This window comes from Garra rufa, chromosome 7, assembly GCF_049309525.1.
Source record: "Garra rufa chromosome 7, GarRuf1.0, whole genome shotgun sequence".
Taxonomy (NCBI): Eukaryota; Metazoa; Chordata; class Actinopteri; order Cypriniformes; family Cyprinidae; genus Garra; species Garra rufa.
Genome location: NC_133367.1, coordinates 43,727,020 through 43,751,155, shown reverse-complemented (window position 1 = coordinate 43,751,155; position 24,136 = coordinate 43,727,020). Strand labels below are relative to the sequence as shown.

The 24,136-nt window shown below is 33.1% G+C and overlaps 2 protein-coding genes across 3 annotated transcripts in view; both read left to right on the top strand.

Annotated features, from left to right (window-relative positions):
* klc4 (kinesin light chain 4) overlaps nt 1-4,047 on the top strand; it is a 57,515-nt gene extending 53,468 nt beyond the window's left edge. Inside the window, exons 14-16 of the mRNA XM_073844687.1 lie at nt 514-632; nt 780-843; nt 935-4,047. Of these exons, the coding sequence (XP_073700788.1) occupies nt 514-632; nt 780-843; nt 935-1,018 (267 nt within the window). The 3' untranslated portion in view covers nt 1,019-4,047. The remainder of the gene's footprint in view (nt 1-513; nt 633-779; nt 844-934) is intronic.
* Nucleotides 4,048-12,312: 8,265 nt separating this feature from the next.
* On the top strand, nt 12,313-23,804 carry LOC141338957 (heme-binding protein 1-like). Of its 2 annotated transcripts, none has more exons than XM_073844567.1 (6): nt 12,313-12,447; nt 15,664-15,858; nt 16,039-16,130; nt 18,774-18,915; nt 22,177-22,360; nt 22,450-23,804. In XM_073844567.1, exons 2-6 carry the CDS (start codon nt 15,699-15,701, stop codon nt 22,622-22,624), a joined length of 753 nt encoding a protein of 250 aa, XP_073700668.1. In that variant the 5' UTR covers nt 12,313-12,447; nt 15,664-15,698; the 3' UTR covers nt 22,625-23,804. The 2 variants fall into 2 exon arrangements, with proteins under 2 accessions (XP_073700668.1, XP_073700669.1); XM_073844568.1 differs by having other exon boundaries at nt 12,348-12,455.
* The last annotated feature ends 332 nt before the right edge of the window (nt 23,805-24,136 follow it).

The window sequence follows — 24,136 nt, the reverse complement described above, 5'->3', positions numbered from 1 at the left end:
TTGTGTATGTTTATAACAAATGATCCAAAGTCAGAGCTGGGTAGATTACTTACAAATTGTAATCTGTTAAATGTCATTTTAAGTATGTTTCTGAGAAGTATATAAAGCACATTTCTGAGAAGTAGCCTGAAAGTAAACTTTCCTATTTTTCCTACTAATAGCACACTTGAAGAGGGTTCCTCTGGTAAAATTAGCATTCCAGGGGCTAAATATTACGTTATTGGGGTCACTTAAAAAAAAAAAACAACATAAAACAACCTGCGGCAACAGTATGAAGGTTGCCTAATTCCGCAGGAAAACCACGGACTTGGCAACACTGAAATTTACTCTCATTTTTTTAAATAATCACATACTTTATCATAATTTGCAGAGACAGCAATAAGCAAGTTATTCATTGGTTGACCCTGAAAAGTAAGCACCATGGTGTGCAACCCAGCAGCACTGGCTTAACCAATTGCATGAATTGACCAAGAGTTTTCATAAAAAAACACTCAAGGCTGTGTTTTTGTTCAGGATGGGTCTCTCAGGAGAAGCGGCTCTTTCGGGAAGATCAGGGAAGTCCTTCGCAGAAGCAGCGAGATGTTGGTGAAGAAAATTCAAGGAACGATGCCCCCAGAACCTCGCAACACAAAGTAAGAAGCACAAACACATTGATTCCTGAATGTTATGTTGTACTGGCGATGATTACTGAACTTTAAACCCGGCTTTAGCAGCTTTAAAGCCTGATACAGTAGAGCGTTGTTCTTTCATGTAAATGAGTTATGTTTCATCCCACACAGTATGAAGAGAGCTGCGTCCCTCGGTTACCTGAACAGCAACGGAGATGACGACGACTCTTTCCAGGTGAGATGATTTAGGGAGCTTACAATTTAATTTGATTTGTTTTAGAGGAGATTAATGGAGTAATGCTGATTTGTTGGTTGCCCCGTCACAGGGTTCAGGAGCAGTGAGGACGTTAAGAAACAGCAGGCCTCTGAGCTCAAGCACAGTGGAGCTGTACAAAAGCACAGACCAATGAAAATACATACATGTTCTGACTCATTTCTCACTAGATTTGTAGAAAGCTTGGGTTCATGTGCTTTTAATCATGAACGTTTTTGGCTTCTCATCTGAGTTTACATTCTCTCACACTCACATAAATCAGGCATGTTTCTTTTTCTTTGAGTAATAGTTCATCCAGAAATGAAAACTCATCATTTACTCATTCTCATGTGGACCACAAAAACACATTTAACTAACAGCTCTTTTTCCATAAAAGTGAATGGAGATGGTTGCCGTCAAACTCCAAAAACAACAAAGAGCTCCATAAAAGTAACTACTTGTGCACTAAATTCTTCCTAAGTCTTACTGTACAGACCAAAACATGGAAGCTTGTTTCCACCAGGGGATAAAAAATTTCTAAGAAAAAAAAGTATATTAAAAAAAATTTAAAAAAAAAACTTAACTGAGAAATGTGAGCTTGGAGTTTTTCAACTTTTTTTCTTGCATTCTCTTGAGTTTGTATCTCAATTACGAGAACACAAGTCAGAATTGCAGTATGTATATTCAAAACTTAATTGAAACTTTTTTATTTTTTTTAAATCGCAAGATTAATTGCAAAATGTAAATTCAGAATTATGTGACGAAAAGTCTGCATTTCAAAATAAAAGTCGTAACTAACCTTGGTGGGATTTTTAAAATTATTATTATTAAAAATTGACAGAAAAGTCAGAAATGTGAGTTAAAACTAAAACAGAGTTACAAAATTTAAATTCAGAATTATGTGACAAAAAGTCTGAATTTAAAAATAAAAGTCGTAACTAATCTTGGCAGGATTTTTTTTTTATTTGAGAAAAAAGTCGGAATTGTAAGATGTAAATTCAGAATTATGTGACGAAGAGTCAGAATTTCAAAATAAAAGTCACATCTGACCTTGGAGGGATTATTTTAATTGAAAATGTCAGAAATGTGAGATAAAAGTAAAACAGAATTGCAAAATATAAATTTAGAATTATATGACAAAAAGTCAGAATTACAAAATAAAAGTCATAACTAACCTTGGCAGGATTTTTTATTTTTATTCAAAATTGCCAGAAAAGTCAGAAATGTGAGATAAAACTAAAATAGAATTGCAAAATGTACATTTAGAATTGCAAGAATAAGTCAGAATTGCGCGATGTAAATTCAGAATTACGTGACAAAAAGTTCGAATTTCAAAATAAAAGTCGTAACTAATCTTGGCAGGATTTTTTTTTTTTTATTTATTAGAGAAAAAAGTCGGAATTGCAAGATGTAAATTCAGAATTGCCAAGAAAAAAGTTGGAATTGCAAGATGTAAATTCAGAATTGCCAAGAAAAAATCTGAATTGCGAGATGTAAATTCAGAATTGCAAGACAAAAAAATCTGAATTGCAAGATGTAAATTCAGAATTATGTGACAAAAAGTCTGAATTTCAAAATAAAAGTCACAACTGACCTTGGCGGGATTTTTTTTAATTAAAAATTGCCAGAAAAAGCCAGAAATGCAAGATAAAACTAAAACACAATTGCAAAATGTAAATTCAGAATTGCAAGAAAATGTCAGAATTGCGAGATGTAAACTCAGAATTACAAGACAAAAACTCTGAGTAAAAAAACCTCAGAAAATTGAGAACTTAAAATATGAATTAATATTAATTAATAGCATTTTCAAGATTAAATGTTGCAGTTACCTTTTCTTTTTTTGTGGTGGACACAAACTTCCATTCTCAAATGTTTGTTTTTACTGAGGATGAAGAAATAAATTGCTAATCTTTCTCTCTGCCACAGCTCCAAAACCTCCTGAATATTTGGTGGCACCTGTTTAGAAGAACACTTTTATGGCGCCTTTTTGACAGCTATAGTCATCATATGCTTTCATTATATGTAAAAGCGCAGCTGGGACATTTTGCTAAACATCTGCATTTGCAAAGTCAGTCGTAAAGGTTCAGAAAAACGGATAGGGTTTATTGATATGACCAAATCTTTTTATTTAACTATAACTATCACAGTATAGTTTTTTTTTTTTTGTTTGTTTCTTTGATGTTTGCTATTAAAAAGAAGAACCAAGAAGCTCATTAAAAACAATAGGACAAATATAACAAAACAAAGATACAAAAAAAAGTTTTTCAAAGTTTTTCAGTTGATGCAAGTGATGGCAGAATTGTAATTTTTGGGTGAACTAACCTTTTAAAACTATTTTAACCATTCTTAAAACCCACAATAACTGCCTCAACATTACCAGAGAAACCTAATATGGCACAATGACAATATTTTATATATATGAAAACACTGGAATGTGATGGCTGCTTTGAGAGGCTTTGTATGCACAGATCTGAATTATGTAATGAGTGATTTTAACCCCAGTGGGAAAGACCAGAAATCCACCTGGCTCATTCTTTGAGGTATTAAATATCCTTTTGCCACATATTTAGCCGTGAAATTTGACCTCCCGTGACAAAACCCCGCTAGAAACCCGGTGCACGAGCATTGTTCACACAGAGCTCAAGAGAGGTGTTGTGTTCCTCCTGACCTGATTCATCAGCCATGCACGTCAGTCGTTTTATTTTGCTCAATTATGATAAATATGTCCTAATTTATAGGTAGTGCCCCTATGTGTTTCTGTAACTGCATTTAATGAATTTTTTTACTCTGAGTTTCAAAAGCAACCATCTTGCCATATTGTGATTACAAAGTAAAATTTGGAATATATATATATATGGAATCTGTATATATGACATTTGAATATATGAAATGTACTTCTATTGGTTTGATATTTGCACTAGACAAACCATGTTCAAGCATTACACTCCACATGTGTGATTGATCAGTCTGTTTTCGTTGGTAAAGGGGAGTTGGTTTATATTGAATATTGATAATTTCATGCTCCAGTGTCCATGGACTTCTCAGGGTTCTGCTGCTTAGACTTGTTTGTCTAAGCAAGTATGTTTTGAGAGCACTTTCTTTGAGAGTCATTTCATCGGCAAAAAGTAGATGTTTGTATGAACTATTTGATTTGGATTGATTGAAATAAAAATTTATTGCAATCATGCCATGTCTATTTCATTTTGCCATGTCAGTGCTTAACTTTGCTCTGGTTGTGGTCAGGGAAAGGGCAGAAAGGTGAAAATATCCTTGGTTACATTTTACATCTGACTTTTACTAAAGCAGTAATAAGTTATAAGTAATAATAAGTGTACCTTTTTATTTAACGCGGCGCCTCAAGGAAATATCAGAAGATGGAAGAGTGGAAAACAGGAGGTGAAAGCATGCGCCTAAAACTGTATAGCAGGTACTACAGTCGTGGCCAAAAGTTTTGAGAATGACACAAATATTAGTTTTCACAAAGTTAGCTGCTAAACTGCTTTTAGATCTTTGTTTCAGTTGTTTCTGTGATGTACTGAAATATAATTACAAGCACTTCATACGTTTCAAAGGCTTTTATCGACAATTACAGGACATTTATGCAAAGAGTCAGTATTTGCAGTGTTGGCCCTTCTTGTTCAGGACCTCTGCAATTCGACTGGGCATGCTCTCAATCAACTTCTAGACCAAATCCTGACTGATAGCAACCCATTCTTTCATAATCACTTCTTGGAGTTTGTCAGAATTAGTGGGTTTTTGTTTGTCCACCCGCCTCTTGAGGATTGACCACAAGTTCTCAATGGGATTAAGATCTGGGGAGTTTCCAGGCCATGGACCCAAAATTTCAACGTTTTGGTCCCCGAGCCACTTAGTTATCACTTTTGCCTTATGGCACGGTGCTCCATCGTGCTGGAAAATGCATTGTTCTTCACCAAATTGTTGTTGGATTGTTGGAAGAAGTTTCTGTTGGAGGGAGTTTTGGTACCATTCTTTATCCGTGGCTGTGTTTTTGGCCAAAATTGTGAGTGAGCCCACTCCCTTGGATGAGAAGCAACCCCACACATGAATGGTCTCAGGATGCTTTACTGTTGGCATGACACAGGACTGATGGTAGCGCTCACCTTTTCTTCTCCGGACAAGCCTTTTTCCAGATGCCCCAAACAATCGAAAAGAGGCTTCATCGGAGAATATGACTTTGCCCCAGTCCTCAGCAGTCCATTCGCCATACTTTTTGCAGAAGATCAATCTGTCCCTGATGGTTTTTTTGGAGAGAAGTGGCTTCTTTGCTGCCCTTCTTGACACCAGGCCATCTTCCAAAAGTCTTGGCCTCACTGTGCGTTCAGATGCGCTCACACCTGCCTGCTGCCATTCCTGAGCAAGCTCTGCACTGGTGGCACTCCGATCCCGCAGCTGAATCCTCTTTAGGAGACGCTTGCTGGACTTTCTTGGACGCCCTGAAGCCTTCTTAACAAGAATTGAACCTCTTTCCTTGAAGTTCTTGATGATCTTATAAATTGTTGATTTAGGTGCAATCTTAGTAGCCACAATATCCTTGGCTGTGAAGCCATTTTTATGTAACGCAATGATGGCTGCACGCGTTTCTTTGCAGGTCACCGTGGTTAACAATGGAAGAACAATGATTTCAAGCATCACCCTCCTTTTAACATGTCAAGTCTGCCATTCTAACCCAATCAGCCTGACATAATGATCTCCAGCCTTGTGCTCGTCAACATTCTCACCTGAGTTAACAAGACGATTACTGAAATGATCTCAGCAGGTCTTTTAATGACAGCAATGAAATGCAGTGGAAAGTTTTTTTTGGGATTAAGTTAATTTTCATGGCAAAGAAGGACTATGCAATTCATCTGATCCCTCTTCATAACATTCTGGAGTATATGCAAATTGCTATTATAAAAACTTAAGCAGCAACTTTTCCAATTTCCAATATTTATGTAATTCTCAAAACTTTTGGCCACGACTGTACATTTGGTTTAAATCTTCTTTTGCGAAAATATAGTATGAATATGTGTCCCTTAAGGAAAAGAAGTTTATTCAAGTGTGCTATTAGTATACTTCTATTAAACAAACAAAACAAAAAAAATAGGAAACTATACTTTCAGTCAGCCCAGGTAAAAAAAAAGTGCACTAAAATACACTTTATTTAAGTATACTTAGTACACTTTTCAGTAATGTACTAAAAGTGCTCTATTTTCGCACACTAATTTTGTACTTATTGTACTAAAAAATAGTATTAAGTATATGTTAAGATAAACTTAATACCATCTAAGTGTACTCAACTGTGCTATTTTGAGACACCATGAAATTGAACTAAAATGTGCTTTTAACATACTATATCTGTATTTAAAAATATATATTTAGTTACAACTAGAAATACACTTGAACCCTACTTTTAAACATTTATAAATATATTTATGACTAATTTAAAGTATAACAATAATATATTAAAAGAATATACAAAGTGTGAAAAAAGTGTGCTCAAATACAATTTAAGTACACTTAGTGCACTTCCCTAATGTACTTAAAGTGCTCTATTTTCGGGCACTGATTTTGTACTTAATATACTAAAAGTTATTCTTAAGTACTCCTTAAGATAAACTTAAAATCATCTAAATGTACTCAACTGTGCTATTTTGAGACACCATGAAGATGAACTAAAACGTGCTTTTAACATACTATCTCAGCATTTCCAAAAAATGTATTTTGTTACCACTTCTAATACAATTGAAACATATTTCATAAACCATTAAATATACTAATTATACATAAAAAATAAACTTACTGATTATTTAAAATACATGAATAATATATAACAAATGTATACAAGGCGTATTTATAATGTATTGCCCACATATTTTTATTAATAAAAAATGCACTTATTAATTATTTAAAATACATTAATAATATATAAAAAATGTATACAAAGCGTATTTATAATGTATTGGCCACATATATTCATTAATAAAAAATACATTTGTTGATTATTTAAAATACATGAATAATATATGACAAATGTATAGAAAGCGTATTTATAATGTATTGGCCACATATTTTTATTAATAAAAAATACACTTATTAATTATTTAAAATACATGAATAATATATAAAAAATGTATACAAAGCGTATTTATAATGTATTGGCCACATATATTCATTAATAAAAAATACATTTGTTGATTATTTAAAATACATGAATAATATATGACAAATGTATAGAAAGCGTATTTATAATGTATTGGCCACATATTTTTATTAATAAAAAATACACTTATTAATTATTTAAAATACATGAATAATATATAACAAATGTATACAAGGTGCATTTATAATGTATTGGCCACATATTTTTATTAATAAAAAATACACTTATTAATTATTTAAAATAGAATAATAATATATAACAAATGTATACAAAGCGTATTTATAATGTATTGCCCACATATTTTTATTAATAAAAAATACACTTATTAATTATTTAAAATACATGAATAATATATAAAAAATGTATACAAAGCGTATTTATAATGTATTGGCCACATATATTCATTAATAAAAAAGACATTTGTTGATTATTTAAAATACATGAATAATATATGACAAATGTATACAAAGCGTATTCATAATGTATTGGCCACATATATTCATTAATAAAAAATACACTTGTTGATTATTTAAAATACATGAATAATATATAATAAATGTATACATAGCGTATTTATAATGTATTTTTTATTAATAAAAATATGTGGGCAAGACATTATAATTACGCTTTGTATAAATTTATTATATATAATTCATATATTTTAATTAATTATTAAGTGTATTATAATGAATAAAAATGTATGGGCAATACATTATAAATACGTTGTCACGAAACGTGTAGGAAAGCAAAAAATAACGTCTTCAATAAAAAGTCTTCAATAAATCCTCAGGCAGAGTAACAATAGACAGGAATGGCGGGAGAAGACGCGCACACAACGAAGGAACATAGGTGTAACGCTTGTAGCCGGACAAAGAAACAAGGAAAACAAACAAACTTATAAAGGGGAGATAATTACAACAACAGGTGGAGGGGATCACACTAATGAGCAGGAAGACCAAAAAAGGGCATGGGAGAAACCAAACAGACAGTCCAATGGGGGAAACACTGGGAAAAACCAAGACAAACAGTCCAAGGGCGTGACATACACTTTGTACACATTTATCATATATTATTCATGTATTTTAAATAATCAACAAGTGTATTTTTTATCATTAAACATATGTGGGCAATACATTATAAATATGCTTTGTATACATTTATTATATATTATTCATGTATTTTAAATAATCAACAAGTGTATTTTTTTTGTAATAAAAATATGTGGGAAATACATTATAAATACGCCTTGCATACATTTGTTATATATTTATGTATTTTAAATAATCAACAAGTGTATTTTTTATTGATAAAAATATCTGGGCAATACATTATAAATACGCTTTGTATACATTTGTTATATATTATTCATGTATTTTAAATAATCAGTAAGTTTATTTTTTATGTATAATTAGTATATTTAAAGGTTTATGAAATATGTTTCAATCCTATTAGAAGTGGTAACAAAATACATTTTTTGGAAATGCTGAGATAGTATGTTAAAAGCACATTTTAGTTCATCTTCATGGTGTCTCAAAATAGCACAGTTGAGTACATTTAGATGATTTTAAGTTTATCTTAACATAAACTTAAGAATAACTTTTAGTATATTGAGTACAAAATTAGTGGCCGAAAATAGAGCACTTTAAGTACATTAGGGAAGTGCACTAAGTGTACTTAAATTGTATTTTAGCACACTTTTTTCACACTTTGTATATTCTTTTAATATAGCTATTATTGCTATACTTTAAATTAGTCATAAATATATTTATAAATGTTCAAAAGTAGGGTTCAAGTGTATTTCTAGTTTTAACTAAATATATTTTTTTAAATACAGATATAGTATGTTAAAAGCACATTTTAGTTCAATTTCATGGTGTCTCAAAATAGCACAGTTGAGTACACTTAGATGGTATTAGGTTTATCTTAACATATACTTAATACTATTTTTTAGTACAATAAGTACAAAATTAGTGTGCGAAAATAGAGCACTTTTAGTACATTACTGAAAAGTGTACTAAGTATACTTAAATAAAGTGTATTTTAGTGCACTTTTTTTTAACCTGGGAGAATTACCACACTCAAAATCAGTTTAAGTGTTAGTGCTAATAATGCATTCATATTAAGTGTACTTTAGTACAACTTTTGAGAAAATGTACTTCTACTACAGTACATTACTAATAGATTTTTAATAAAATCAATTTAATGTAAACTTAAAATTACCACACTCAAAATCAATTTAAGTGTTAGTGATAATAATGCATTCATATTAAGTGTACTTAAGTACAACTTTTGGGAAAATGTACTTCTACTACAATACATTACTAATAGATTTTTTATATATTAACTTATTTTAAACTCAAGATTAGTATGTAAACAGTGTACTAAAAATCAACTAATGTTTAAAGCATTTAAAGCACACTTTTGAAAAACACACTAATAAAACTCTTTTGGATGTTTTTTCTGTAGTGTACTTTATTGTAGTACACTAAAAATTTATTTAAGTATTACTGGTATTTAGTATACTTTTGTCAAGTGTACTAAAGTCCTACTGAAGTATAAACATACTTTTAATTAGTATATTTATAGTGTATAACCATCAAACTTTTATTTAACACAAAAAAAAACAATGTACTAAAAATGTATTTGCGGGTATTTAAGTGTATTTTAATTGCATTTAAGTATATATTTTTTTCACCTGGGAGTATATACTTCTCAGAAATATATTTAAAATGACACTTAAGTATGCTTGACTTATACTTGGAAAAAGTCTGAGTATATATGAGCTCTACTTGTGCTCTGAGAATCTGTGTTTTCATTGTTATACACTAGGGGCGCTATTACACATCTTCTGAAAAGAATTTCCAAAACACAAGTGAAGAAGAAACCGACACAACAGATGCTTCCTCATGTAATCGAACACAATCCTCAGACATAAAACAGCATCAAAACCATAGATATGGAAAACTGTAACGTTATGGAGTAAAATGTAGACCCATGAAGAGGTAATAATGACTGTCAAGCTTTGAGGTGTTGATCGACTCCATCTACGTTTTGATTTTTTAGCTTTTTGTTCAAAATGTTGTTTATTTATTTATTTATGAAACTTACACATTCAAGTGTTTAAAAAACAATGCTTGACACTAGAATTAATTTTTTGTTTACAAGCAGATACCGTTCTTTCTTTTGATGTTTTGTATGTTCAGATATTCATAACAAAATATATACAAATTAATACCTAAATAGGGACATAGTAGTATACTTAAAGTCCCCCTGAAATCAAAATTAAAGTTTTTTGGCTTTTAGTATGAATATATTAGTTTTAAGATTATCTATAAGCTAGTGTGTTTCAAAGCAGTGACAAAATTCGCTTTTACAAGATATGGGCATTCAAAACTTACACTCTCGTCACTTCCGCCAATATGAATCAAGGATTTTGATGATATCACCGCGCACTTCAGTTTCAGATCAAACGTTCTGTCCAATAAAATGCTCTCTAGAGTCCGTAGTGTCCCGCCCCCTACACAGAGACGCATTTACCCGGAGCAGATCATATGCGCTCATATGCGCGGTCGGACTCGGCATGTGTTAAACTACACAGCCTCAGCATGATTATTATCACTATTACGTTTTAGCAAGAGTTTCATATTGAATCTGTGGGGTAATTTATTAGTCTGTGGCTGTCATAAGCTTACAAATGCGGCTTTACCGAGCTCAACGGCTCTGCCCCGAGCAGATATAAATGGAACGCTATTGGCTGTTCAAAATTAGTGGGCGGGGTTTAGCGATATGTTTTTGTTTCAGTTAAAAGAACGTCACCACATAGAAGAACGCTGCGTGTTTCAAGGCACTTCAGTGGACCTTTAAGGTATGATGTAAAGAAAACTTACGAGTATACTTGCAGTATAAAAGTACTAAACTAGTAGTTTACTGAGACTATACTTTAAAGTGTACTAAAAATACATAATAAAGTATTTAAGTAGTAATCAGTACACCTATAAGTTCACTTTTAGTATACTTGCAGTACAAACTGAAAACATAAATGTAAACTAGTTGTGTACTCGAAATGTATTACTGTTATACTTAAAGTATACTTAAAGTTATAGTTTTATTTACTAGAAAGTGGGCCAATTTTGTCCCAATGAATATTTAATGGTCTTATAGGATAGTAAAGTTAAGTGTCCATCAAATGTAGAATTGCTAGATGTAAATTCACAATTGCAAGACAAAAACAAAAGTCAAAATTGCGAGACATAAATTTAGAATTCGCAGAAAAAAAGGGCAGAATTATGTGACGAAAAGAATTAAAAAATAAAATTAACAATTAACCTTGGCAGGAAATTTTTTTTATAGAATTGCGAGATGTTAATTCAGAATTCTGAGAAAAAAAGAGTCTGAATTGCGAGATGTAAATTCAGAGAAAAAAAAAACTGATTTGTGAGATGTAAATTCAGAATTGCGAGAAAAAAGTCAGAATTGCAAGATGTAAATTCTGAATTATGTAGCGAAAAGTCAGAATCACAAAATAAAAGTTGCAACTAACCTTGGCGGGGAAAAAAACTGAACTGGGTCCAATAAAACACAGAACAACAACATACTCACTAGAAATGAAAGAACTTTAAAATGTGAGTGTGACAAGGGGTACGTTTACATGACCGCAATGGATTCTTTCCACAGCAATAACGGACGGGTGAAATATTACACCCCTCATATTTCAGCAACCATTATAGTATATCTTCTTAAGGGACAATACTATAGAAATGAAACTTGGATATATTTTAGAGTAGTCAGTGTGCAGCTTGTATAGCAGTATAGATTTACTGTCCTCTGAAAATAACTCAACATACAGCCATTATTGTCAAAATAGCTGCCAACAGAAGTGATAACAGCAGTATGTTGCAGTACGTTTATTGTGACATAACGTCACAGTTTTCACAAATTCATGTTTTTGTAGTTTGCATGGAGACGATAATGACTAATATCTAAATCTAAAAAATTGTTAAGGAACAAATTGAGTGCAGAAATTACACACATTACCATTTTGCTTACCTTAACAACATCCCTTTCCTTAAAATCCCGCCTACACGTGAGCCAATCCGATGCTCGACGACGCGCGTGTTTGACAAACAAAAAAAAAACGCTTCCGATTGGCTAACAAGTGTGGTCTGCTGTGCTTTTGCATTCTAGCTAGTGTTGGTACATAAAGATGTGATTTGATCTATTTCCGTGCATTTTCAAGGTAGTTGCCACATTATGCACGTGTTATCCACATAAAAGACACAGTTTATCCTCGCAGTAAATCATGTACCAAAGTGGTGTTTGTAAACATGAGGAACAGCGCATGAGAGAGAGCGCTTCCGCGCATGCGCAGGAAACACTCTACAATCCCTAGTGCTTGAAGCCGTGTAGTGCGTTTGTTGTGTCTGCTGGTAAGTAGGTCAGTATTTATTAAAACAATAAAACGTTGTTTTAAATATTAAGTTACAGTGTAAACGATCGCTTTTATTTATCGGAAGTGTTCAACGCGTGTAAAATTTGCGCTGGGCGTCGTATAATTAAAATAATGTTTTACACATTTTCGTTTACTGGCCAAACTGGGCTGCTAAATATGTATAATAAAGTGCACTGATGAGTGATGTAGGGATGGTCGTGTGTAAATCCACTGCTGCTTTATTCCTCAGCTTTCGTCCATCTGCAGTCACGCGCTGTTGCATTAACATCAGTCTCAATGTGTCCGTTCACATCGTTTATGTTTTACGCATGTGATGAAGGAAGGGGCAGCGAACACACTGCCGTTTGTCCCGATGAAATGGCTTGGTGCAATAACACAGTCACATCGAGAAGCTTTCGATGAGGCCTTCTGTTTATTTTTTTATTTATGCTTCCTGTTTCTATGATTGCTGATCCTATCAACTTTGATATCGCCAGTGTTTATTATTAAAACATTCTGTGCTTAATGCACCTGTGTGGGTCCAGTGAAATATATTTTATTTTTTTTGTGGTTGTTATTTTGCATTCATGATTTATTGGGTCAAAACAGTGGAAATGTTGTTGGCACTTCCTCATAGTGCTATCAGTAAATAAGACTGATCATGCACAAGCTTCATGCCATGCTAGTGCTTTGATAGTGCCAGCTGAACTGTATTAGTGTTTACTAAGTAGATACTACGTTTTTTTTTTTTTGTTAGGCGATTTTAATATAAACAATATTTACTTAATATATTTGAAAACATGAAAAGCATGAAAATGCTTTTAGATGATAAAAAAAAGTCTTCAAACTGGTATTATTTATGCCTATGCAAATGTTATAATTTGATCTCAATCGTAATTTTCATGTATATTTGCATTTTGGTTATGTCATTACAAAGTTTGAATTTAAACAAAAAAGAAAGAAAAGAAAGAACACTGAATTAAAAACAAAATGCCAGAGAATGAAAAAAAAAAAAAAACAGGAAGAGTAATTGTAACTTTCTTACAATTCTAAATTTATTTTTCATAGTTTTGCATTTATATCCTTTTTATATTTAAATTTTAGAGCTGCAAAATTTGTCGCGATTAATCAGTTTAAAATAAGAGTTTGTTTACATACTATATGTGTGTACTGTGTACGTTTATGTGTATATAAATACACACACATATATGTATATATTTTACAAAATATTTGTGTTTATTTGAATGTGAACACTTTTGAGATAAATGTTACATAAATCTAACATATTTGTCCTTAATATATACATGTATGTGTGCATATTTATATATACATAATAAATATACACAGTACACACACATGTAGTACTTAAACATAAACTTATTTGATTATTCGCGATTATTATTTTTTTTAGATTTTTTTTTAAAACTGCTTTTTATTATTCACTCAAGGGCCACCTAAATTCACTAACGACTAGGGATGGGACGATACACCTACCTCCCGATTCGATACGATTCCGATACTTGGGTGCCAATACGATATGTATATTGTATATACGATATTTTTTTAAGAATTCCGATTCTACAAGTATTGCGATTCGATATTGTAATGTGTTGCGATTTTGTTTTTTTCTCTCTAGACCATATGGAAAAATGTGAATAGTACACAATATATACACAATAAAAAAAAAAACATTTTAGCATTTTTTTTTCTGTTTTATTTCAGTTTATAACAAACTAAATATTTCAGCATAAACAAACAGCCACTAAATGTGCAACAGAACAATACTTCTTGAAATAAAATTCCTTTTAATAAAGTGCTCAAACTAGAAACCTTAATAAAATAAATGTCTCATTTAGAGTTCGTTGGCTTGCAGACGCTTCTGCTTTCTCAGGTTGCTTGGCGTTTAACTCTGGATGATGTCAAGCAAGATGCGCGCTCATGTTAGTTGTATTACCACAGTAGGTTACCAGTATTTTCTGTAGGTTATAAAAATTAAACCAAAAATAACCTGCAGGGAAAGTTCTGGGATTGCTTTCTGTAGGGTTTAAAAATAAAACCTAAAAATAACCTGCAGGGAATGTTTCCAGAACATTTTCTTTAGGTTATAAAAATTTAACCTAAAAATAACCCGCAGGGGACTTTCTGGGAACGTTTTCTGTAGGTTATAAAAACTAGGTTATAAAAACTTCTTTTTAAATTATAAAATCAAACCAAAAATAACCTGCAGGGAAAGTTCTGGGAATGTTTTCTGTAGGTTATAAAAATAAAACCTAAAAATAACCTGCAGGGAACGTTCTGGGAATGTTTTCTGTAGGTTATAAAAATAAAACCTAAAAATAACCCGCAGGGAACTTTCTGGGAACGTTTTCTGTAGGTTATAAAAATAAAACCTAAAAATAACCTGCAGGGAACGTTCTGGGAATGTTTTCTGTAGGTTATAAAAACTAGGTTATAAAAACTTCTTTTTAAATTATAAAATCAAACCAAAAATAACCTGCAGGGAAAGTTCTGGGAATGTTTTCTGTAGGTTATAAAAATAAAACCTAAAAATAACCTGCAGGGAACGTTCTGGGAATGTTTTCTGTAGGTTATAAAAATAAAACCTAAAAATAACCCGCAGGGAACTTTCTGGGAACGTTTTCTGTAGGTTATAAAAATAAAACCTAAAAATAACCTGCAGGGAACTTTCTGGGAATGTTTTCTGTAGGTTATAAAAACTAGGTTATAAAAACTTCTTTTTAAATTATAAAATCAAACCAAAAATAACCTGCAGGGAAAGTTCTGGGAACGTTTTCTGTAGGTTAAAAAATTAAACTTAAAAATAACCTGCAGGGAATGTTTCCAGAACATTTTCTTTAGGTTATAAAAATTTCACCTAAAATAACCTGCAGGGAACGTTCTGGGAACGTTCTTTATAGGTTATTAAAAGGGGAACCTACAGGGAATGTTCCTAGAACGTTCTCATATGGTTCCTAAAAAAAACAACCAAATGGGAACCATGTGGGAACATTAATTAATGCACAACATCACATATTACTTTCACAAAATGTATTTTATGATCCAAAGACTCTTTCATCCATGAAAATCGGATTAGACCCAGAGCAAGTGAAGACTAACAAATTGATTAATGCTGAATGCCGATACCAGTTTAGTTTAGACCTTCAAAACCGTTGCTTTGTGAGTTAATTTTCTCATTTTGGTTTTCTGTCTTAAGAGCTTCCTGATTGACCTGCTGTGGCATTTGGCACGATGGCTCTGATCTCCATTGATGATCTCGACGGACTGGACGATGAGCAGTTGGACGATGACGTCACCGACAGCTCCGAGCCAATGGATGACGAGGAACAGGAGAGAATGTACGCCCACTGGCAGGCGGTCGGAAGGACACATCAGGTGTCTGTTCCCAGAGGTACAGCACTGCTGACAGAAACGCACTGTCCCCTGCCTGTGACACATTTCCATGGAAACTGAGTATGAGAAGAAATGACACTGGCTGATCGAATTCAGTTCTCATTAGAAAATCTAACGTAGTCATTATAGATCGAGCTGGTTTCAGATCGGCAGTGAACCCACTCTGGTTTCTGTGTAGAGATGAGAGGACCCATCGAGGAGATGACCAGGAGGAACCAGACCACAGAACGAGAGCAAGTGCCTTTTGCCAGCATCTCCAGACACGAGAAGGTAAAATCAGCTGATTTATGCTTATGTTAGTTTGTATATCATTGGTTCTAGCAAAATTTCCAGTTTGAAGTGAATCAGTTATGGTCACTAGATAACATTTTCATTAGATTTTTTTTTTCTCTTCCATTATCTCTTAAACTATCAAGCCACAACTCATTAAAACAGAAATGTAAGTGTGTGTGCAATATTGACAAAAAAAAAAAAGATATCTCTTTTTTTTTTAATCCCCAATAAACATTTTTTTTTCTGATTATACTGGTACCTTGGCTGGTTTATATGGAAGTCCATTTATTTAAAAAAAAAAAAAAAAAAAAAAGGTAATTGTGACTTTTTATCTCACAATTGTGTTTACATCTCGCAATTCTGACTTTTTTCTTCATATCTGTGAGATGTAAATGCACAATTGCTAGATATAAAGGTATGTAAACTTGCAATTCTGACCTTTCTCGCAATTGCAAGTTTGTATCCCACAATTCTGACTTTTTTTTTCTCAGAATCGTAAGATATGAACTCGCAATTGCAAGTCCAGTTCTGAGGAGAAAAAAGACTATTCTGACTTTTTTCCTCAGAATTGAGTCATATAAACTGACTTTTTTCTCAGAATTGTAAGATATAAACTCACAAGTGCAAGTTAATTTCACACAATATAAGTCATATAAACTCGCAATTCTGACTTAACTCACAATTGTGAGTCTATATCTCACACTTCTGACTTTTTTCCTCAGAATTGAGTTGTATGAACTTGCAATTCTGACTTAATAACTCACAATTGCGAGTTTATAGCATACAATTCTTACTTAACTTGCAATTGCGAGTTTAAATCTCACACTTCTGACTTTTTTCCTCAGAATTGAGTCGTATAAAATTGCAATTCTGACTTAATAACTCACAATTGCGAGTTTATAGCATACAATTCTTACTTAACTTGCAATTGCGAGTTTAAATCTCACAATTCTGACTTTTTTCCTCAGGATTGAGTCGTATAAACTCGCAATTCCGACTTAACTTGCAATGACGAGTTAACACACAATTCTGACTTTTTTACTCAGAATTGCAAGTTATAAAGTCTAGTTCTGAGGAAAAAAAGACAGAATTGCATTTCCATATTTCACAATTCCGACTTCACTCGCAATTGCGAGTTTGTATCTCACGCTTCTTTTTTCTCTCAATTATGAGTTTGTATCTCACACTTCTGACATTTTTCTCAAAATTTTAAATTTATATCACACAATTCTGACTTAACTCGCAATTGCAAGTTTTTATTTCACACTACTTTTTTTCCCTAAAAATTGAGTTGTATAAACTCGCAATTCTGACTTAACTCACAATTGCAAGTTTATAGCATACAATTTTTACTTAACTCGCAATTGTGAGTTTGTATCTCACACTTCTGACATTTTTTCTCGCAACTGCGAGTTTATATCACACATTTCTTTCTTAACTCGCACTGCAAGTTTATATCTCACACTTCTGACTTTTTTCCCTAAGAATTGAGTTGTATAAACTCGCAATTCTGACTTAATAACTCACAATTGCGAGTTTATAGCATACAATTCTTACTTAACTTGCAATTGCGAGTTTAAATCTCACAATTCTGACTTTTTTCCTCAGAATTGAGTCGTATAAACTCGCAATTCTTACATAACTCGCAATTGCGAGTTTGTATCACACAATTTTTCTGAGAATTTCTCACAATTTTTCTGACTTTTTTCTCAGAATTGTAAGATATAAACTCACAATTGCAAGTTAATTTCACACAATTCTGACTTAACTCGCAGTTGGAAGTTTTTATCTCACACTTCTGACTTTTCCTCAGAATTGTAAGATATAAACTTGCAATTGCAAGTTATAAAGTCTAGTTCTGAGGTGAAAAAAGACTGATATTTTTACAGAATTGCGAGTTTATAACTCACAATTATGACTTTTTTTCTCAGAACTGTAAGATGTAAACTCACAATTGCCAGTTAGAAAGTCAGATTTGTGGGATATAATTTCACAATTGCGAGAAATAAAGTCGCGAGTTTATATCTTATATTTGAAATTGAGCGTTTATATATTTTCTCAGAAAAAAAGTCTTTTAAAAATGTCAGAATTGTGAGATAAGTCGCAATAACCTTTTTTTTAAATGTTTTATTCAGTGGCGGAAATGGGCTTCCATAGGTTTAGGCCTGTCATGAATAAATAAATGACACTAAACCCACCAGTGGGAGCAAGTCCCAGTCTTAATGAGTGATTCATGAGTGCTTCATTGAATCATTCATATGATTTGTTTGAAAGGCTGATTCATTTAGAAATGAAGCAAGGGACACAAGCCAACCTTTATGAATGGATTATTAAATCATTGATTCAAATGATTTGTTCAAAATCAGGAACGAAACACTGCAGTGTTGCTCTGAGACACGCAATTGTCTGTAATTGTCTGGCGAAACGGAAAATACTCCATTGTGTCTAAAATGTAACTCTCTCAGTTTTCATGTTTTTGAACTGTTGTATAAAGTTAATATATTTGAAACAAAAATCCATGCATGGATATTTTTTGCTTTTAACTTAATTTATAGAAGCATTCTAATTGGCTTCATCACGCAGGAATGCTTTTAGGCTCTCAATATGTGTTTTTTATTTTTATGTGTCCTCATTGTGCAGCTTGGTGAGGTCTTGTACGAGGAGAGAGTGTATCCTCCAGGAAAATGGGCATGTGTCAGTAAAGGAGACGCGCTGTACGAGCAAAGCATCTCCAACGCTTTTATGAAACTCATGCGCTTCATCTGCAAGGAGAATTCAACAGGTAGATATACATACACATACATGCATTTCCAGCTCAGTGCTTTACTGCAGGATAACATTAGAGGCCAAACCAAAATGCAGAAGTGAAAATGAATTTCCATTTAAGGAGAAACTTTATACCACTTGAGGGGCTGTATTAAATTTTTTCGGGTCAGTATTTTGAATCGCCTTATTAGAAGTCAGTGTACCATCAGGATGACTTTCAAACTGATATTTCAAGGACAAAACTTGAATAGTTGTCAGTTGCATGAAAAAGTATTTAAAAAGTCATGTTAATGTGGTCTATTTGCATAGTCAGGTTACTGATGTGCATGTAAACTGGGGAAACTGGTTATTTTAATGCTGATATTTGTGAGTTATCAGCTTACTGGTGTGCTTGTAAATGTGCTCAGTTACACATTAAAGGTGCAGTCACAATTACCGTTGTTTCATGAATAGTTGTAGACTAAATCCAGTCATTTTATTAAGAATCCATGCAATCAGGAATTTATTTATGTGGGCGAAAGATTTCCACATGCAGATTTGCCACATTGACCAAAAGAAAGCTGTTTGGTTTGGAAGTGACTTCTGTTTGAGCTGTACACTACAGACAATGACCTTTTTTTGTCTGTGCAATTTTTATCGAAATCACACCAGAAGGCTGTACAGTTAGTTGAATCAAAATCAGGTGAACTGAACAGCAAAAAATGTGAATTAAAATAAACAGGCTTTAAAAAATCTAGCACTAATGTAGAGCAAAAAGCAGATTTGAATCCACATTGAGTCCAGATTCACACTAAATTTTCTAGTATCACCATACCTTACAGTACCGTACAGTTAGTTGAATTAAAATCAGGTTGAATTAAGTCCAAAGATTGTGAATCAAAATAAGTGGGCTAAAAGAAAACTATCTCAAATATGGACCCAAAAACAGATTTGAATCCAGATTTACACAGTAATTTTGCTAATATCACCACACCTTAAGTTGTACAGTTAGTTGAATCAAAATCAGGTGGAATGAAGACCAAAGATTGTGAATAAAAAAAGTGGGCTAAAAGAAAACTATCACAAATATGGACCCAAAAACAGATTTGAATCCAGATTTACACAGTAATTTTGCTAATATCACCCCACCCTAAATTGTACAGTTAGTTGAATCAAAATCAGGTGGAATGAAGACCAAAGATTGTGAATCGAGAAGTGGGATATAAAATCTATCACAAAAGTGGACCAAAAAACAGATTTAAATCCACATTGAGGCCAAATTCTCACAAAAATTTTGCTAATATCACCACACCTTAAGCTGTACAGATAGTTGAATCAAAATCAGGTGGAAAAAAGACCAAAGATTGTGAATAAAGAGAAGTGGGATAAACAAAAACTATCACATAAGTGGGCGAAAAAACAGATTTGAATTCACATTGAGTCCAGATTTACACAGTTATTTTGCTAATATCACCCCACCCTAAATTGTACAGTTAGTTGAATCAAAATCAGGTGGAATGAAGACCAAAGATTGTGAATTAAAATAAACAGGCTATAACAAATCTAGCGCTAAAGTGGACCAAAAAAAACCAGATTTGAATCCATAATGAGTCCAGATTCAAACAGAAATTTTGCTAATATCACACACCTTAAGTTGTACAGTTAGTTGAATAAAAATCAGGTGGACCGAACACCAAAAAATGTGAATTAAAACAAACAGGCTTTAAAAAAAATCTAGCACTAATGTAGACCAAAAAGCAAATCCACATTGAGTCCAGATTCACACTAAATTTTCTAGTATCACCATACCTTACAGTACCGTACAGTTGGTTGAATTAAAATCAGGTTGAATTAAGTCCAAAGATTGTGAATAAAAAAAGTGGGCTAAAAGAAAACTATCACAAATATGGACCCAAAAACAGATTTGAATCCAGATTTACACAGTAATTTTGCTATCACCCCACCCTAAATTGTACAGTTAGTTGAATCAAAATCAGGTGGAATGAAGACCAAAGATTGTGAATCGAGAAGTGGGATATAAAATCTATCACAAAAGTGGACCAAAAAACAGATTTAAATCCACATTGAGGCCAAATTCTCACAAAAATTTTGCTAATATCACCACACCTTAAGCTGTACAGATAGTTGAATCAAAATCAGGTGGAAAAAAGACCAAAGATTGTGAATAAAGAGAAGTGGGATAAACAAAAACTATCACATAAGTGGGCGAAAAAACAGATTTGAATTCACATTGAGTCCAGATTTACACAGTTATTTTGCTAATATCACCCCACCCTAAATTGTACAGTTAGTTGAATCAAAATCAGGTGGAATGAAGACCAAAGATTGTGAATTAAAATAAACAGGCTATAACAAATCTAGCGCTAAAGTGGACAAAAAAAAAAAACAGATTTGAATCCATAATGAGTCCAGATTCAAACAGAAATTTTGCTAATATCACACACCTTAAGTTGTACAGTTAGTTGAATAAAAATCAGGTGGACCGAACACCAAAAAATGTGAATTAAAACAAACAGGCTTTAAAAAAATCTAGCACTAATGTAGACCAAAAAGCAAATCCACATTGAGTCCAGATTCACACTAAATTTTCTAGTATCACCATACCTTACAGTACCGTACAGTTGGTTGAATTAAAATCAGGTTGAATTAAGTCCAAAGATTGTGAATAAAAAAAGTGGGCTAAAAGAAAACTATCACAAATATGGACCCAAAAACAGATTTGAATCCAGATTTACACAGTAATTTTGCTAATATCACACACCTTAAGTTGTACAGTTAGTTGAATAAAAATCAGGTGAACTGAACAGCAAAAAATGTGAATTAAAACAAACAGGCTATAAAAAAAACTAGCACTAAAGTGGATCAAAAAAAAAGATTTGAATCCAGATTCACACATAAATCTTGCTAATATCACCACAACTTAAGCTGTACAGTTAGTTGAATCAAAATTAGGTGGACTGAACTCCAAAAATTGTGAATTAAAATAAACAGGCTATAAAAAATCTAGCATTAAAGTGGACCAAAAATAAAGAATGAAGACCATAGACTGTAAATTAAAACAAGTGGGCTAAAAAACGGATTCGAATCCACTTTGAGTCCAGATTCAGTCTGAATGCAGAAAAGGGCTTCTTTTCAGTTCAATTTTGGATATGAGTTGTGTGTTATTAACTCACATGTGACCACTCTTATAGAATGCACTGATATTAATACAGTATTTATTGAAATTGTTGAAACATGCAGTTTCCCAGTTTGCTCAGTTTAATCTTTGTGTCACCAGGACGGTATCTTGGCATGTCGGTGCCTGTTGTGAATGAGATTACGATGGCAGACGATGGCACTAACTTCAGAAAGGATGTGTTGACGGCATATTATCTGCCTGCTGAATTCCAGGCCAGTCCACCTGAACCAACTGATCCTGATATCAGAATCGTTCACAGGGACTCGATCCGGGTCATAACCAGGTACACGACCACATGTGCAAACCAGACCTTCAAAGCTCAGCCTGTATGCATGTTCTAGAATGATTATAGTCGATTTTCTTTCATTCTAGGGTGTTTTATGGCACCACGACAGAGGAGACCATCTCTCATCAGATCAGCGTCCTTTGGGAGCTTCTGGGCAATTCCGAGGATGTTCTCCAAGACCGCTACATGGTAGCCGTTTATGAGAATCCTGGCGTGCCCCAACGCCGAAATGAGATTTGGTTCATTCGCCGTGGCCAGTAAACATTTCGCAGGATTTGAGTCGCTGAATGTCTCGAAATGAAGTGGTGAAGCTAGTCACAATCAAAACCCATTTATCCTTTTGTATTGTTGTCAGTGCGATGCAGAAAACATTTGGTTTTTAATCAGTGAGTAAAGAAACTACAGCTTATTAAACACTAGATATAGATTATACACTAACATTAGCACTGTATATAGTCTGCGGTTGATTTTCAGGGTCAACACATGGGATTGCATGGAGATATCAGTGTGACTTCACTCACTGTTTTTCACTTGGACAGTATGAAGACGATTCATTATGCTTCCTGTGTTTTCCGTCGGATTCAAATATTCAGAACTTCTTGAACTCACTTTTATTGTTTAATTTGTTTTAGTGCATAAAATGTTTTTTATAGACTCCCTGTAATGGTGTCGGCAATGACTCGGATATTATATGTTCACAACTAAACTGTGAACCATAAATCCTTTAATAATGGCATTTGTAGATTGTCGGTTGCTTTATATGTTGATAGAGAAACTAGTTCAGGTTTGAGAAAGTATTTGCAGCTCATCATACTTATAACTATATACTATACTCATAACTATTGTAATTTTAAGTAAAGTTAAACTTTGTGTTGGAAAACTGTTGTAAATTAAACTATTTTTTGTACTTTTGTGTAACAGACTATCAAACCATTTACTAGACAATCATCGGTCAGAGCTTTTCTATCTCTAAAACTCTTAAACATTTTTATCTTACGGGCCAATCAAATTGTTACCTGTTAGATATTAGTAGTGTATTCCAGTTTAAATCAGTCATTTGCCACAAGTAGTATGTTTTTTACGGGTAATCTTGTTGATCTCTTTTCTTAAGATGGAGTCTACAAGTCTAGTATATCTAAACAGCTTTTTCTCCAAATGAATGGGACCACATGGCAAAATAGCCTTTGCAGCAGTATTGTTTCTAAACACTATTTGGTCTCAAGTAACTGCATTTACTTGTGTTTTGTGTCATATTGTACAAGCCTATGTCAAACATCAGCGCAACTCTGTAAAGCTTGTTTTTTTACATGATTCCTTGCTTTTGTGACATTGATGGCTTAGGTTGTACTTTTAATTGATGTTTGCCTTGTCAAAGTATTTTAGTACTTGCACACTCCCCCTGAAATCTGTAATAATACTAATAAAGCTTATTTAAAGAACACTTGGCTTCACAAAGAATTTAAAAAGTTGAATAAATGGATACAAATAAAAAAAAGGTATTTAATTGTTGTTGTGGATAACTAAAGCCTGAATTTTTGATGAACACAAACCCCTGTGATATCTTGAGAAAAGGCCAATGAAACTGGGTGTGCAGATTTTGCATAGGTGGCCCACCCCGGAAATCCAGGTATAAATAGTCCAGCGTGAGATCTGCTCATTCGTTCTATTCTTCTGAGCCGAATGCAGCATCTCTCTGTGAGAAGCAGCACCGGTCACCTCTTCGTCATTGGATCTAAAGCACGGGCAGTGGTCTCTCCCTTCTCAGACTCAGCT

Coding starts and splice junctions, on each gene's coding strand:
- LOC141338957 (XM_073844567.1), top strand. CDS start 15,699: ATGGCTCTGATCTCCATTGATGATCTCGACGGACTGGACGATGAGCAG. Junction 15,859..16,038: donor TCAGGTGTCTGTTCCCAGAG/GTACAGCACTGC, acceptor GTTTCTGTGTAG/AGATGAGAGGACCCATCGAG. Junction 16,131..18,773: donor GCATCTCCAGACACGAGAAG/GTAAAATCAGCT, acceptor CTCATTGTGCAG/CTTGGTGAGGTCTTGTACGA.